Source organism: Symsagittifera roscoffensis, chromosome 7, assembly GCF_963678635.1.
Source record: "Symsagittifera roscoffensis chromosome 7, txSymRosc1.1, whole genome shotgun sequence".
NCBI lineage: Eukaryota > Metazoa > Xenacoelomorpha > Acoela > Convolutidae > Symsagittifera > Symsagittifera roscoffensis.
The window spans coordinates 316,254-333,121 of record NC_087068.1 but is presented as its reverse complement, the minus strand read 5'-3'; the positions used below and the strand labels follow the sequence as shown (position 1 = coordinate 333,121).

The 16,868-nt window shown below is 33.7% G+C and overlaps 1 protein-coding gene across 4 annotated transcripts in view; it reads right to left on the bottom strand.

The window, feature by feature from the left end:
* LOC134851711 (uncharacterized) overlaps window positions 1-16,868 on the bottom strand; it is a 215,982-nt gene that overhangs the window by 75,318 nt on the left and 123,796 nt on the right. For all 4 annotated transcript variants that reach the window (XM_063867924.1, XM_063867926.1, XM_063867928.1 and 1 more), the window contains one exon: window positions 15,400-15,605. In XM_063867924.1, coding sequence (XP_063723994.1) covers window positions 15,400-15,605 — 206 coding nt within the window. The remainder of the gene's footprint in view (window positions 1-15,399; window positions 15,606-16,868) is intronic.

Genomic DNA, 16,868 nt, shown 5'->3' with positions numbered 1-16,868 from the left:
CAATGAAACTTGAAGCAACAGAAAATCTTAAACTACAATACGTTAATAGAATCGAAACATTTACCACACAAATAAACAACATACACGATTCAGATGTAGACCTAACTGAAAAAATCACTGAAATTTCGAACATAGATGAGAAAAATCCCATTTTCAAAGGTAAACCATCTTTCAAGAAATGGTGTAATTATTGTCGAAGATACGGACATAGCATTGCCGAATGTAGACAAAAACAACAAGATATTCAAAATAAACAAAAAAAGTACAAAGAGCCAAACAAATCATTCTACCAATACATGAAAAACGATCAAAATTTACCAAACAAAAATGTACATAGCAACAACAGCTCTCGTAAACCACTCCCAAATAATTCAAATTACCCAAGAAACCAATCGCGCTATAACCCTAATTATAGAGGTAGATCACCAGAACAAAGAAATTCACGAAATTTCCCACAAAACAGATATAGTCGGTCAAATAGCCAAAATAACCACTATAGAAACAGCTATTAACGATCAAATTCAAACAAAAGAGAATTTTTTAATAAGATTTCCCATTCACATTCTAGGATTAGACACAGTTCAAACGATAGATTCTGTAGAAGACTATTTAAATGCAGTCACAGCAAATTTAATTTTAAATATCGGACCTGAACCAATTAATACACCACTCCATCAAAATTGGATACATAGACGCACAGCTTTAATCCAAACAACACTTGATGGCGCAGCTCAGAAATGGTTTTCAGTTTTACCAATAGATATAAAAACAAATTGGAAAAGATTTACACAAGAAATTTCAAAAATGTTTGATTCTGAAAGAAATAAACAACACCAAAAAGTTTTATGCAATGAAATTCGCAGACTACCAAAATAACAATTAAACAATTGACAGTTATAATCGAAACACTAGTTCGAAAAGCATATTCACTAAAACTCATGATTATAAAAAGACGAAAATGACAGAAATTTTAATGATGACTCTAACACCCCAATTAATAAAAATAGCTAAAAAAGAGAGCATCACATCCCTCATCAATTCGAGAACCAGATTTAGATTTCAGAAAAATAGTTGACAAATTAGAACAAGCAGAAATCACAATGAAACTTGAAGCAACAGAAAATCTTAAACTACAATACGTTAATGGAATCGAAACAATTACCACACAAATAAACAACATACACGATTCAGATGTACACCTAACTGAAAAAATCACTGAAATTTCGAACATAGATGAGAAAAATCCCATTTTCAAAGGTAAACCATCTTTCAAGAAATGGTGTAATTATTGTCGAAGATACGGACATAGCATTGCCGAATGTAGACAAAAACAACAAGATATTCAAAATAAACAAAAAAAGTACAAAGAGCCAAACAAATCATTCTACCAATACATGAAAAACGATCAAAATTTACCAAACAAAATTGTACATAGCAACAACAGCTCTCGTAAACCACTCCCAAATAATTCAAATTACCCAAGAAACCAATCGCGCTATAACCCTAATTATAGAGGTAGATCACCAGAACAAAGAAATTCACGAAATTTCCCACAAAACAGATATAGTCGTTCAAATAGCCAAAATAACCACTATAGAAACAGCTATTAACGATCAAATTCAAACAAAAGAGAATTTTTTAATAACATTTCCCATTCACATTCTAGGATTAGACACAATTCAAACGATAGATTACGTAATTCATCATACAATAGAAAAAGAAACTCAAATAACAGAAATAGAAGTTATTCAAATAACAGAAACCAACGTTACCAAAACATTAGATCAAGAAACAACTCCTACAACAGATCTAATTATCAAGGAAACAATAACAATTACTATAATAGGTCAAGAAACAACTCACAAAATAGGAATCCCAACTATAACAATCGAAGAAATTGTTCTCAATCCCCTTATCGAAACAACAATCGTTACCCTGATTCCCAAAACAAATATAGAAGTAACACAACAAAACATCAGCGACAAATTAATCAGGTTCAAACAACTGAAGAAACAACTTCAGATCCCCCTGGTATTGACAACACAGAAAGTACCGAACTACAGTTAAACCACATTAATTGTGAATCAACAGACAGCGAGAGTGATACAAATAACACTATCTCAGTTAAAATGATTACAGTCGAAAAGGACTACGAACCCATTATATACGAACAACCCTTTAGTTCACACATTTACGAAAATCAATCGGAAATTCTTCAAGGCTACTATACTAGACCCATAAGAAACGATGTATCAATTGAACAGAATGTAAACGAAATAAATACAGTAGTCAATAATGAAAACAACGCTCAAGTACAAATCACATTTACCAAAATATACAAAAAGAACAGCCAAGAGAAAAATTTTGGACAATTCCATTTCTCTTAGAAAGCCCAAAAAAAAGAATTTCAACCACCCGATCTTGAAATAGATTTTTTAATTGATTCAGGAGCAGCATCAAACATTATTATCATCCCTACTTGGAATGAAATCAAATTGTTACACCCAATGCTAACACCTATAAAGACCGCCAGTAAATTAGCAACAGCACAATGATCAACTTTAGTAAATTACCGAAAATCCAACTTTTCCTTGTTCCCACTAGAACAATGCCACAGAATAAAATACTAAATAAACCATTTAAACAAACATTTCACATTACAGACATAAAACACAATATCAATGGCATACCATTTATAATTAAATGTATTCCCACAATAAACATTTTGAATAGCAAACTCCATATAAAAGATAAATACACATGGACAAAAACACAACTTTAACATTCTTTCAAAGATTAAACAAACAACCACCATTTTTCTCCAAGTTTTACCCTATATACAGTCAGGAACGAAAACAACTGAAACCGATATAAGGAAATGTATATAACTTTTCAATGAAACAAGTCCACCAGTACGATAAGGACCAAGACAAACAACATCTCTTTCTGTCAGACCTTGAATTTAAACCAATCCATAAATTTTTTAGAATCACAATCTCATCCATAAAATACATGAAAGATTCAAACTCAGATATTATTTCATTACACGTATATAACAATTCACCATACCAGATAACACTAACCTTAGGACTCTTAGAATACTGTGACACAAATGCTACAACTTCACCCACAAATGAAGTAGCATATCGAGTCAATAATATACTACAATTACTAGTTATATGTCAATCAACAATTATGGATGAAGAATTATCAATAAACAACATAATGAGCAACGAAAAAAGAAACACTGACTACCTCACAAAAACACCATATTTCAAACCAACGTTTAAAAAATCACATTATACGGAAGAACGACAAAAGTTTCTAGCAATGTTTAATTTTCAACATTCCCAAATAACACAAAAATAATTCGATAAATTAGCCGAACTGTTATTAAAATTTCCAACAGTTTATGCAACATCTAAATTCGATGTTGGAAAAATTAGTTCACTACTACATTTACCTTTAAAACCTGACGCAGTTTTCAAAAAACAACGAGCAAGTAAAGTACCGATACATTTACAAGATCAAGTAAACAGACTACTTGACGTTTTAGAGCAATATGAAATTATATCACCAGTAAACAAAGAAGAACAACTAAAAGGTAACACCTTTATCAACCCAGTTATCATCTTAGCTAAAGGAGAATCACTAAACACTGTTCTAGATGCTAGATACCTCAATTCGCTAATTGACGAAACTAAATGTAATTGGGCCATTGAACCTACTCAAGTAATTCTAACAAAAATAAATGGTAAATACTTCACAACCGCAGATATGAATAGTGCATACAATCAAATACCACTAGATGAACAGTCACGACTACTAACTCAAATTGTTATTGGAAATCAACAATACGAATTTAATAGATTATTCTGTGGTACTTCCATAGGACCAGCAGCTTTTTCAGCTTTTATGAGTAAAATTTTTAGACCACTTATACTCAAGAAACATGCAATCACATACATAGATGATGTTTTCATGCAGTCACAAACGAAAGACGAAATGTTTATAATTTTACAACAATATACAAATACTCAAAAATGAAAACATGAAAGCAGCCCCAGACAAATCACATTTTTCCTAACACGCGTAAAAATCCTTGGCCACATTATTGAAAAAAAACCTATAACTCCATTAAAATCACGAATACACGCAATTCAGAAACTTCAACCACCCACAATTAAAAAGAAAATCCAAGAATTCCTTGGAATGTTAAATTTCTTAAGTAAATATGTATACAAAATGCAATTATACTTAAGACCTTTCTATAACATCCTTAGACAACAAAATAACTTCGAATGGACCACCGAACATCAAACAAGATTCAAAGAAATAAAAAAATTGTTAACAGAACAAATATCGAATACATTCCGCATCGGCGCAGCAATACTACAATCACAGAGTGGAACAAACAAAATGAATCTTATATCAGCAAATTCTCGCTTATTTACACAAGCTGAACTACGACTCTCTACTCTCATGAGAGATAGCACAGCTATAATATACACACTTACCGAATATGAATTTCTTATACTTGGATCTAAACACCCAACAAATCTATTTAAAGATCAAAACCTATTATATTTCTCTTTACACAGAAATCAAATCCAAACCATAGAGTTTATAGATTTCAATTAATTTTAATGAAATTCCCAAACTTACATATAGTTTGGTCAGCAGGAAACAATCTTGCAAAACCAGATACAGTAAGTAGAAATACACCACTTGAACTAGTTACACGAAAAATTACAGTTGAAATACCACCAAATATTAAACCTGCAAAAAATGAAACAACATCCAGATTGGAATGCAAATATGCGGTAAAAACTGATATAGATCAGTCACAAATAAATAACTTACAACTTTTCCCGCTCTATTTAGATTGCCAAAGTAACCACTATGAAGTAGATCTATTAGGAACATCCACATTCAAACCAATTCCATTTTCACATTGGATAAAAAATAATACTCAACAAAAAACAATCAAACAACAACCACACAAAAAAGACACCTTTCCATTGATAGAAAAAGAAAGTTTAACTGATAAAAAATTTTTATCAGGAACACCAATAATTACTTCAAAATACAAGATAAATCAAGTTTTTGATCTTCATGACCCACTCGAAAACAGAAGTTGAAAACTTATTAGGAAATACAACACTCCTCCGATATTTTAGAAAATACAATAATACAACTATTAATGAAATCACAGACCTTTTAGAATATCAAGCACCCGATTTTAAAGTACCCTGTCTCCCACTCAGCATGATGCTGATAGCATTTGACATATCCCATACGCAACATACAAAAGGACACTCAGGATCAAAAAAGACATATCCAAATTTTACAAAAAACTTTTACTTCCCAAATGCACCAGTTTGGATTAAAGTATTATGCAACGATTGTATAATATGTCAACTAAATAAACCTTATCCAAATTAAAAACAAACAGCAACAAAACAAGATTTCAAAGGACAAAGTCTATATTTCAAACATAGAATTTCATTCGACGCAAAAGATCAATTTCACCATACTCCGAAGGAAATTCTTATATTATGGTAAATGTTGATGCATTTATACACTACGTAGCACTCAACCCAGTAGCACATTGTAATGCTGACTACGCATATACAACACTTTACGAACATTGGATAGCTAAATTCAGACTACCAGAAATACTAGTCACAGATAACGGCACAGAATTCATTAACAACGAAATCATCACATTATGCCACCTATATAATATCAAACATAAACGACGTACATCTCATGCACCTTGGACAAATGGATTAGTCAAAGGTATGAACCGTTCGCTACAAGAATACCTCAGATGCATCCTTAATGGAAATGATACACAATTAACTGAATGGTCAACAGATGTAAAATTATTCTCATTATCCTATAATTCACAAATTACAACAACCTTAGGAATGTCACCATACGAAATGGTTTTTAATCAAAAGCCTCGAAAACCAATCATGTTTACAGCGAACGCTCATAAAAATGCACAAGGTTATTGTCAACCCAAAAAGGATTCAATTTGTTATAACCTACCGTTACACTCTCATCATCCACAAACTTTGAAATTAGCTTCCGGTACACATACCGAATGGATTTTTAAAGAGATAAAAAACTCAATGAAATCTACTAAACAGTAACAAAAAAAATTGTTACAAATTCAAAATATAAATAACCAAGGTAATTCACGCTTCATGCCAGCCACATACTTAAAAATTGGAACATTTGATTTAGTACCTAATTTTAATACACAAAAAGGAATATCCAAAAAAATACAACCACTTCGAAAAGGACCATACCAAATAATTGATAAACCCACTGAAGTAACATACAAACTTACTGACTCCAGCAAGAAAGAAGTCATACAACACCGTAACAACCTTTTACCTTATTATCCAAGGAAAACGCACTTCGCGAATTAACTCAATTATATTCTTTCACAGGTTTACACATAGTTCAAAATAACCCACAAATAGAACAAAATCAACATGTTAATACTACCAAAAATACAAAAACAATTCAACAGCAGAATATAGACCCTCAAAGATCAAACACATCAGAACCAAAAATACCTCAAAAAGACAGGAAAAATATAAAGTTACCAGAAAAATTTTTACCACAAGATCAACAACAAAAATCCGAACATAGTGAATCATCACGTTTTAGAAGTCAACCACAAAACATTCATCCCACACTCTAAAATATTAAAGAAAGTTGAATTCCAGAAACAACCTTGATTTAAGATTAAGGTAAACATTCTTTCAAATCACTTTACACCTTCATATTTCTGTAAAAACATGCTGCAAATAACCTCGATCAATTCTAGTTCAAATTCAACCAATAGAAATTGTTCAAATGGTCACCTTTCTATCTCTAACAAAAACTTATTTAGCCGATAGAAATTAATCTCCAGGCACATCTCCAACTCTAACTTTACAACCTCCAGGTCAAAAATAAGCAACTCGCTAGAACTTGACAACTAAAGTAAAAACTACTTCAATATTATAACCATCCCCGATCAGATTATGCAAAAATCAACAATTTTTTCCCAATTCAGACCTCAAAAGTCCCCCAACCAAAAATGGCAAAATAGCCTAAAGTAAAAAAGACTCATGATCATTTGGCCTAAAGTACAAATATTTCAAAAATAACCCCCATTTCTTCAACATATGAAAACAATACTATGAAGACTTCCCGAATACCAATAAAATAGCCCTCAACAATTTTTGCTTAAACTCAACACACTTGTCAAAAAATCAATAAATCATCCGACCACACTTGACTTTCGCCTTAAAACTTTAAAAAATATTCGACGAACAAATCACTTCGTAAATGCTTCTTTCCATAACAGTTGATCACATAAAACAAAAACTTCTAAACCTCTTCACAAAATTTTTCAATCTATTTCAATTTTTGATATACTTTTTCATTGAAACTTTTGAATTCATAATAATAATTTGTATAATTTTTTGCAATCTTTTTTAAGTTTTCTATTCCCTATTTGAAATATATCTCCAACTCTCCCAAATCCTTGACCACATCTACAGGTACGAATACGTATAATCTATCTAAATAATACGAACTATTTTCAGTCGAACAGATTTTTTTCTTTTATTCATAATTTTTCTCACATTTTTAATCTCCCTCATCATGACAATGTGCAGATGTATAAAAAAGGCAATAGTCACCTTTGCCCTAGCAACCATCCTCTTGATACTCTTTATTGAAAAATATTATAATAAACACAAATTTTCCAGAAAAAATTAAAATTCAGATAATTTTCCAAAATTGCAAATCAATCACCACCAAACCAGCCCCCACCAACCACATCCCAAGAAAGCCCAATAACACCTACAACTACAAACAATCCTCAAACATTAACACGCATTTCTTTTCAAGACAATCCATACACCTTTGAAGAACGACACGCACGCTTATCAGAACCACTAGAACCAGTTCATCGACAAGCATCTTTAAGTGAACCAACATATAACTTATACCCCACCTTGCAACAAGACCTCAATAGACTTAGACATTATAGCCAAAATCAAAGTACACCTGAGATACATAGACAGATTATACATCCGCGAAGAAATAGAAAATTTTAAACCCCCAGAATTCATTTTAATATACCTCAATCACCAAAACCAACTATCTCAGAACTTTCAACCAGTACACTACCAGAAACTCCCACACTTCTTTCACAAGGAAGCATCTCAAATATACCCTCAGACTACCTAGGTTCAACCCCCACATCACAGCAAATCCGAGAAAACCCTTTTAATCCCCCAGACGCCACAGAAAGACCACCATATTGGACAACACACTCATATACACAGGGTGAACCGAACATAGTAAATGAGCCAATAGATATTTCTTCTGGTACAACAATATCATCATTACCAGAAACACTCTCACTTCCGTCAACACCATCAATAAGTCAAGTCTCACCAACACTTTTCCATTTAAAAAATTCCAAAGAACCTCGACGATAGATACCGAGAACAATCATCGTCAAATATCCCTTTACGATTAGATTGGAATACTTTCGTAGCACCTCAACCACTATTTGGACAACATCAAGAAAGTAACCGACTCCATAGTTGGGCACTTAATACCCTCAGTATTGTTACAATACCCTGCACTTAATACCCGCATTACAATATAGACAAGATATCCACGAAGATATCTGAGAATATAACATTCAAATACTTCAACAAAACAGTCTTCAATTAAAGTTTGAAATCAAAGTCAAACTTAACAATATTGTTCATCGCCCTTTTTCCCTAAGTCCACCAAACAAAACAGCTCAATCACTACCTCCTCCATTTATAACAACTGAAGTAATATATAAATACGATAGATACACTAAAACCACAATTGGATATATCACATTTTATAACCCATACTCCGGATTATCATACACATGTATACTTTAAAGATATGTACATTTCAACACATTCTTTTTCTAATTGTTTCCGAACAACATACAAATCGATCCCCTCGTACAGGACCTCAGGGTTTATTAGTAACACACTATGATTGTGAAGAAAACGAACAAAAAAAAACTACACAAAAACGCTATAAACCAAGTAACACAATGCGAATCAGAACCACAAGCTATAGAAAGCACAAATGTAATAGCAACACTATACTCAAAAGCCCGATCAACAACATTAACAGGATACAAGTTTACAGCAACATTTTCCGATAAGAAAGTACATTGCTCGCAAGTCTCAAACGGAAATAAAAACCGACTAGACCACGAATCTTTCTATCAGAGTAATACAGAAAGATTACTACATCTTAACCCTCAAGATTGTAAGAATGAACTTAGACGATTAAACTCAACACAAAACGACGGAACAAATAGAAAACTTGTAAATTTTCAAGTTTTCGCAGACTCAGCACATCAAGCAGAACTTGAAAAACACCAGGGTCACATTAGACTAAACAGAAATTTCCCCTTTCATGGAACACACGGAAGACTGACATATGATCTACATGATAAACACTGGATGCCACACATAGGTATCAATGATCCCTCAAACTGCAAAGCAGATACAAAAAATAAAAGATATCAAGAAATAATGTTTTTTGATTGGAAAATACAACTTGAAAAAGTACAACTAACACGAGATTTAAAAGACGACACGATACTCTACCAAGGCATTAGACTTCCTTGCAAAAATTATCAAGGATATTATGATCCTACAACACGCACACAAGCAACCATATTATGGTTTCCTGAAGAAACCTGCACAGTTTTCCAAGTTGTAAAAATACACGCTAGAATGATTAAATTTCACCAAAAATATTTTATTGAATCAATACCATTTGAAAAAGTAAACCCAATTGAAAGACTAAGTACTAATTTTAGAAACATCCGTTATATAGAAAATAAATTGACACGTTTTCAAATATTTCACGAAACAGAATTTGCATGTAAATACAAAAACCCACTCTACAAAACACAATACTCCGAAATACTTGTTGAATACGACGAAGGTTTCGACATGATCACCGGAAAAAGAAAATTTGACCGCTATGCAACACATCACCTAATATACGAAGATACATCATACATCCCAGTGAACCTCCGCAAAAACGCAGCAAATCCTGGTGGAAGACTAGAACAATAGGACAGTGAAAGCACTCGTTTACAAGAACTATCATTAATGAACAATACCTATTTTAGCGCAATACATTATGAAATTCACTTAGATATGAAATTAGACTACACAATTAGTAGAATTTTCCAAGAAATGTCACTTTCTGAATTAGTAACACTCCATCAACTATGCGAATTAGAAAGAACACAAATTCTACAGTCACTCGCATTAGCAGTACTTAAAATACCATACACAGGATTCTTGTTATCCGGAAATTGATCAAATTTCCTTGACTTTGAAGGAAACATTTTATGTTTTTAAACTTGCACCAAAAAAGTATCACCACTATATGTTTTCGAAGAATCCCCATATTCTACAAAAATAAAGTACATTTTGTTGATACACTTTCAAGACGAACATATTTTTGGGATAACGCAGTCCCATGTGGATCAGAAAATAGCCACAACGTCGTACAATTAAACCCTGACGAAGATAAATACTATCTACTTGCACCATACCCTACACTCATGCAGCCACTAAAAAAGTTTTCATCAGAAAGCATTCGAGCTATTGCTCGCAACCCAAATATTGATTTACAATCAATCGGTATATATTCTAAATCCGATATACAACATCACATTAGAACACAAGAGTTTCAAGAACTACTAACACAAATGGACACTATACAACGACAATCAACAGACCAAAATTTACAAAAACCTGCAGAAACAGCAGGATTTTCAGATATTTACGCACAAGATTACAGCGGATATTTTAAAGATATCAGAGATTACATATATTTAAACGGTGAAAAATACCGACCAAAAGATATATCACCAATCAATATCTTTAGTTTTGTAAATTTGAAAAACGAAGTTTTAGCCTTTCTAGGATGGCATTATTACATCTTAGAAAGATTGATTATCTTATACACAATGTTTATTTTTATAGGATTTCTTTTCTGAAGGAATCTAAAACACATGAGCAATACATACACAAGTAAACAGACAAGCCAGCGTAGCACGCATATTATTTGCAGGATTTTTTGGAATATTTTCATCATCAATAAATAAAATCCTCCTAGATGCACAAATTAAAGAATACAATACAAAACTATCAACAAATCCCAACACATACGATGACTCAAATAATGATACAAATGCATTACCTACGGCACCCAATTTGCCAAATAATCACCCATTATTTTTAGTCTCACGAAATTTTCGAAATTTAGAAATCACAAACCCCCTAAACTTAAGACCCAGCCACATACAAAGCCCCATCCAACATATAGTGACACAACAACCTTCAATTGACAATACATCCGAACAAATCATTGAACAGCCCCATACCACCATTTTTCAGTCTCAAAATTATCATTTTTTTGTAGCCCACGATGAGCAGACAAGTTGGATCACTCCACCGATCAAACTCCCACCCTGCCAACCTCCAAAATCCACTCCCTATTATCCCACTTTTTGCTTTTCCGCCACCTGATTCACCACAAGCTAACACATCATCCGGTATGAATTCTGACACAAACTCAGATGTCACAACTTATACAACAATTTCACAATTCCAAAATTCTGATTTTGAAACCCCGACAATATCGCCGATTCAGATTCATCCCCTTCTACACATACCCCGACCAGCTCAACAACCTTTTCAAAACCCCCTTTCCAACCTATACAATCCCATAGCCAACATACATCTCCCTACACTCCTTCTCAAGTAACCCCAACATACTCCCCATTCAATAATGAACGCTCCACCAACAACTCCCCTGATAATATCCAACATTCCGAAGAACTAGATAATTTCATAACACTCCAACAACAATTGCTATCTCCCCACACCTTCATTTTTCACCAATTATCATCAACAATAACATCATCAAATCCACCAACCCCCACACCAACTTCAGATTATATTCCATCATTAGCTCATTCATCCACTTCCACAGAATCATCCAACAGTACTAAACGTGCTTATAGAACCTTTAAACGTAAATTCTACAATCAACCAATCCCATCGAAACCCGGAACCGCCCGAGAATATATCAATCATCCAGACCGCACCAATACTACGAATTTTCTTCAAATAACTCTACCTTTATTTCCCCAATGTACACTAAATCAATCTGAATTTAACCCTGAACCACGTCATTTTGTAGATGAACATGTATTAAAACCCACACTTCATTGGACAGCTTATTATAATTTCACTAATGCCCTCATGCTACCAATCTACAACAGCACTATTGATATTGAAAGGAATAAAGACGAATTATTCAGATTAACCACAGCACTCACTCCACGACAATTTACATACGTAGGATATAAAAAATTACTAAAAACATTCACTGCACCCCGCGCTAACGACTACTCAATTGAATATTACGATCATAATATCATCAGATCTAATCAAGACCAATTTCTTGATGACGATATATTTGCAAATCCACAAATCACAGAAAAGTTTTTTATTAAATCATCATACATATTCACACTTAAAATACTAGATAAAAAGCATGATCACATTATTTCAGAAGCACCATCAGACATCCAAGCATATGAATCATTTCACAAAAAATTTCAAACATTTTCACTAAGTTTTCACTTCCTGACACCAAAAGAACGCGATTTGCATTGCTCACACGACATCATGTTGAGAACTAAGCAAACACATACCTATACTTACTATCGCTGTATCCAAAATCATTTTCATTTACAGACACCATCACGCCAACCCCACCACAGATTTCAATTCATTAATTCCAATTACAGCTCACCATTTTTTCTAAACTTCACGTATTGCATTAAAAATACTAAATTCCAAGGCATCCACCAAAATTATGATCCCATCACTCAAATGCTCAAATGTATGTTTTTGTCCCCTCACGAAGACCTTCAATGACGAAGAATCCCGACATCTGATCATTCCGCATGAATATATTCAACCCATAGAAGTACCCATTTTAGAATTAACCCATAATACTGAATATAATCATGAAATTTATAATCTAATCCAGAACACACCTCATAAATTTGCAGTAGGCACCGAAGAACTAAAAACCATCATAGCACTGCAATTGCTTTGGCCACTGTTGCAAACTAAAAACATAATACGCATACTAGCAAAACTACTAACTACCTCAGACGCTATTCACGACATTTTCCCACACGGCTTTTTCCCAGATGACTAAAAGTATTTATGAATTTAATAATTTTCAAACTAACTAATTCAAAATCGAACTAACCATTTTATTCAGTAATTTGTGTTCTCTTTAGCCTTCACATCACAATCACCTTCAAAACAAGAAAAGACAAATGAAAATATATACTCTGTTTTCCACTTCAAACTCTATTAAACCAACAGCACTAAATGATGCAGTAAAAGTTAATTCAAGTTAGTAAATTATTTTATAAATTATTCCCCCAAATGTAGTAAATTTAAAATACGATGAAAATCAATTACATTACAACCCCAAAAGCAGTAAAATTTCACCTTAAAAGCAGTAAATTCATACAAATGAAATGTACTAACCTTTTCTATAACTTTAAATGTACTAACCTTTTCTATAACTAACCTGTTTAAATGCACAGAAGTTCTATCCACAATTGCACAGCTCGCCCACGAAGAATTGATTAAAATAATGAATTCAAGTTTTAAGTGTGCACTAACAACAACTCAAACAAGCAATAACAAGTTTCCACTTTTCCTTTAAACCGGTTGGAATGGAATTATATAATAACCAAACTAACCAACGCAGCTTACTAAACATCATAAACCATAAACTAACAGCATGACTAAGAAAAAAAACCCACGGTACCCAAACCGGATTAAACTAGCTTAAAACTGGATAAATTATTCTTTTGAAGACTATTACCAAGTCTAAAAAAGAAACAATAAAACACCAAAAAGTCGCAAGACAAACCCAAACCAAAAACAGTTTGATTTTTGAGAAAAGGACACAACCAACGAAACAAAAGGAAAACAAAAAATAATATAACACAAAAGTTAACACAAAACAGGATCCCTTAAAAAAACCAGCAAGAAATCATACTCCCCTTACTGGCCTAACCCACCAGAGAGGACGTCCTGAGCATGCTCTATAGCCGGCCTAACCCACCGTGCTACATCCACGCTTTGTGACCACATCACTGTTTTTGCCAAGAGGTACTCAAGTGTGAGTAACTCTTAAAAATAATTGAACTAAAACTAAAACGCTTTTGCGAAAACAATTGATCAAAATCAAAACTAAAAAATGAGAACTAACAAAATTTTATAAAATGTAAATTGTATTATGCAGTACATAGATCACGAAAAACCACAAGAACGAGCATCCAAAGACTAACGTAACCCATCACACTCAACCTACAGGATGGCTAAATACAACTGACATGCCGCTCACAATCACAGCTCATAAAGGATTTAGAGTACGACTTGACTTCGCAGAAAAGGACTTCATTGAATCAGACCAATGACCATCTCGATGTTCAAGTATACGTACAGATCTGAGTTACAAGGCTCCAAACACGATCTTCACGCCATTCCCAAACCAGATCGAAACAGAGTTCTCCACAACCAATCAAGAACAAACGATCATACCAAACCAACTTGAAATCAGATTGATTTCATTGACAGTCATAGTCTTTGTCAAACGATAACTAACAACTTCCCATCGATGACTCTAGCTTCTTGGAGCTTTCTTCTTCAAGAACAAAACAGGAAATAATGCTCGTCAAACAACAACGACCAACATCCATCCTTCATTACAGATAGAAGATCTAAGATTCAAAACTCTGTAAACCCCGGATGGGTGGAACCAGATATAAACTATAATTATTATTTGTTTATACATTGGATATTTTATCTCTACAAAATGTTTAATATTAACCAATCACGATCCATCTAACTAACAATTCACTTATTTGTAAGTGCTGAAATTACTTGTAATTTCAGCATCAAAGAGATTTGAATTTAACTTCGAAATTAGTTACCTCTCCAAGGGAACTTTAGCAATCGCAATAAGCCAGTATACTCTAGATCTATTGAGCCTAGCAGAGACTAGTTAAACACCCTGAGACTAGTAGATATAAGAGTAAGATTAGGATCGGTATTAGACTACGAAGTTGCACGAATCTATCCGGCCGAAAATAAGATAGCGTGACGAGCAGACGGTGTACCCTATCCGAAATTACTATATGAGTTACACCTCGAACCTAACTCAATATCAAAGGCTAAACTAGTCTGCTTTTCTCACCTTTCCGTCCCCTGTAGGTCTGAATTGAGAGGGGGGAACAGGGGGGCTATTCTGCACAGGGATGCCCGAAGTGAACGTGGGCGTGACTGGGTGTGTCTCCACAAAGGGGGGCATCTGATGCTGCTGTCGTTGCCTCTTATTGTTCCCACCCCAGCCAGCAGATGAGGTCACAGGGGGAAACTGGAAGGCGTTGCCGGATGACGTGTCTATGAGTACAAATGAGGATAAAAGTATTACTATTCCAAATCAATCGTTCAACAGAGGGAAATTAATCGTGTTAATTAAAAAAGATAAATAGATAAATATGAAGTGCATCAGTGTGTCGAGGAGGAGGAGGAGGAGGAGGAGGAGGAGGAGGAGGAGGAGGAGGAGGAGGAGGGGGCAAACTCTACTCCTTTTTTCTGATGGTTGCCATAGTTTTCCACAGGGTCCTTCCTCCCATTGGTGTTATTTTACGACAGCCAAGGGCTATTACAACTATAAAACGTTCTATTCTAGCAAACTGCTGCTACCCAGTTGGTTGATATGAAAAAAAATCATCTATCCCACAATTCCTTTTTGTTGACTAACACTTTCCAGTAGACCCGGGTTGACCAAAATTTCTAATCATACAATTTCCATTTATGAAAAACTTCTTGTCATACAATTCCATACAATGCCATACGTACAGAACATTGTATGAAATCTCTATGATAAAGATTTTTCCATAAATGAATATTATATGATAGGTGTTTTTCCATAAACCAAAAATTTTTGATTTTTTTCTTTCAAAATTTAGTTTCTGAAAAGTTTTTGGTTGTGTTTGCAACCTAACACAAGGGACAAAGACCTTGGTTACTCAAAACACCAAAGGTTGGGCGGTCTTGCATTTACAATGCATAGCAAACAACCTGAAATTGGATGTTTTTCACAATTGATATAACAAAAGTAACGAACTTTTATTTTTTGGCAAGTTTTTAACCGTTTTTAGAAATTGTATGAAAAATGTATGACAAACATTTTTCCATACACTTGATGTATGGAATTGTATGATAACCATTTTCGGTGTATGGAGGTCAACCCGGGGAGGTTGAGCCCATAAAAAACGATGTTTCTAAATGTTTCTTATTCACGGAAGACGAGTAAACAATAATATCTAATTATGAATTGTTTTCAGGCTAGTATTTCAGAAGTGATTGTTATAAGAACGGCATTTACAACCAATAAACATTAACCTGGGAGATAGTCATGAGACCTTCTGGTCTGTTTTCAGACTTCTCTGAGCTGAAAAATTAAACCTCCGCTTTTCATTGGTATCTCTACCAGAGCACAAAAACTCAAACAAGTAAGAGTTTTCAAAAGAAAGAAAAAAAGAGGAAATATTGAAAACAAACTTAAACTGTTGAGATGTTATTTTGAATTTCCTAGCTTTATATTGTGTTCAATAGATCTTCATTGGTCAAATTGAAGAAATCTGAGAAAAGGTGTTT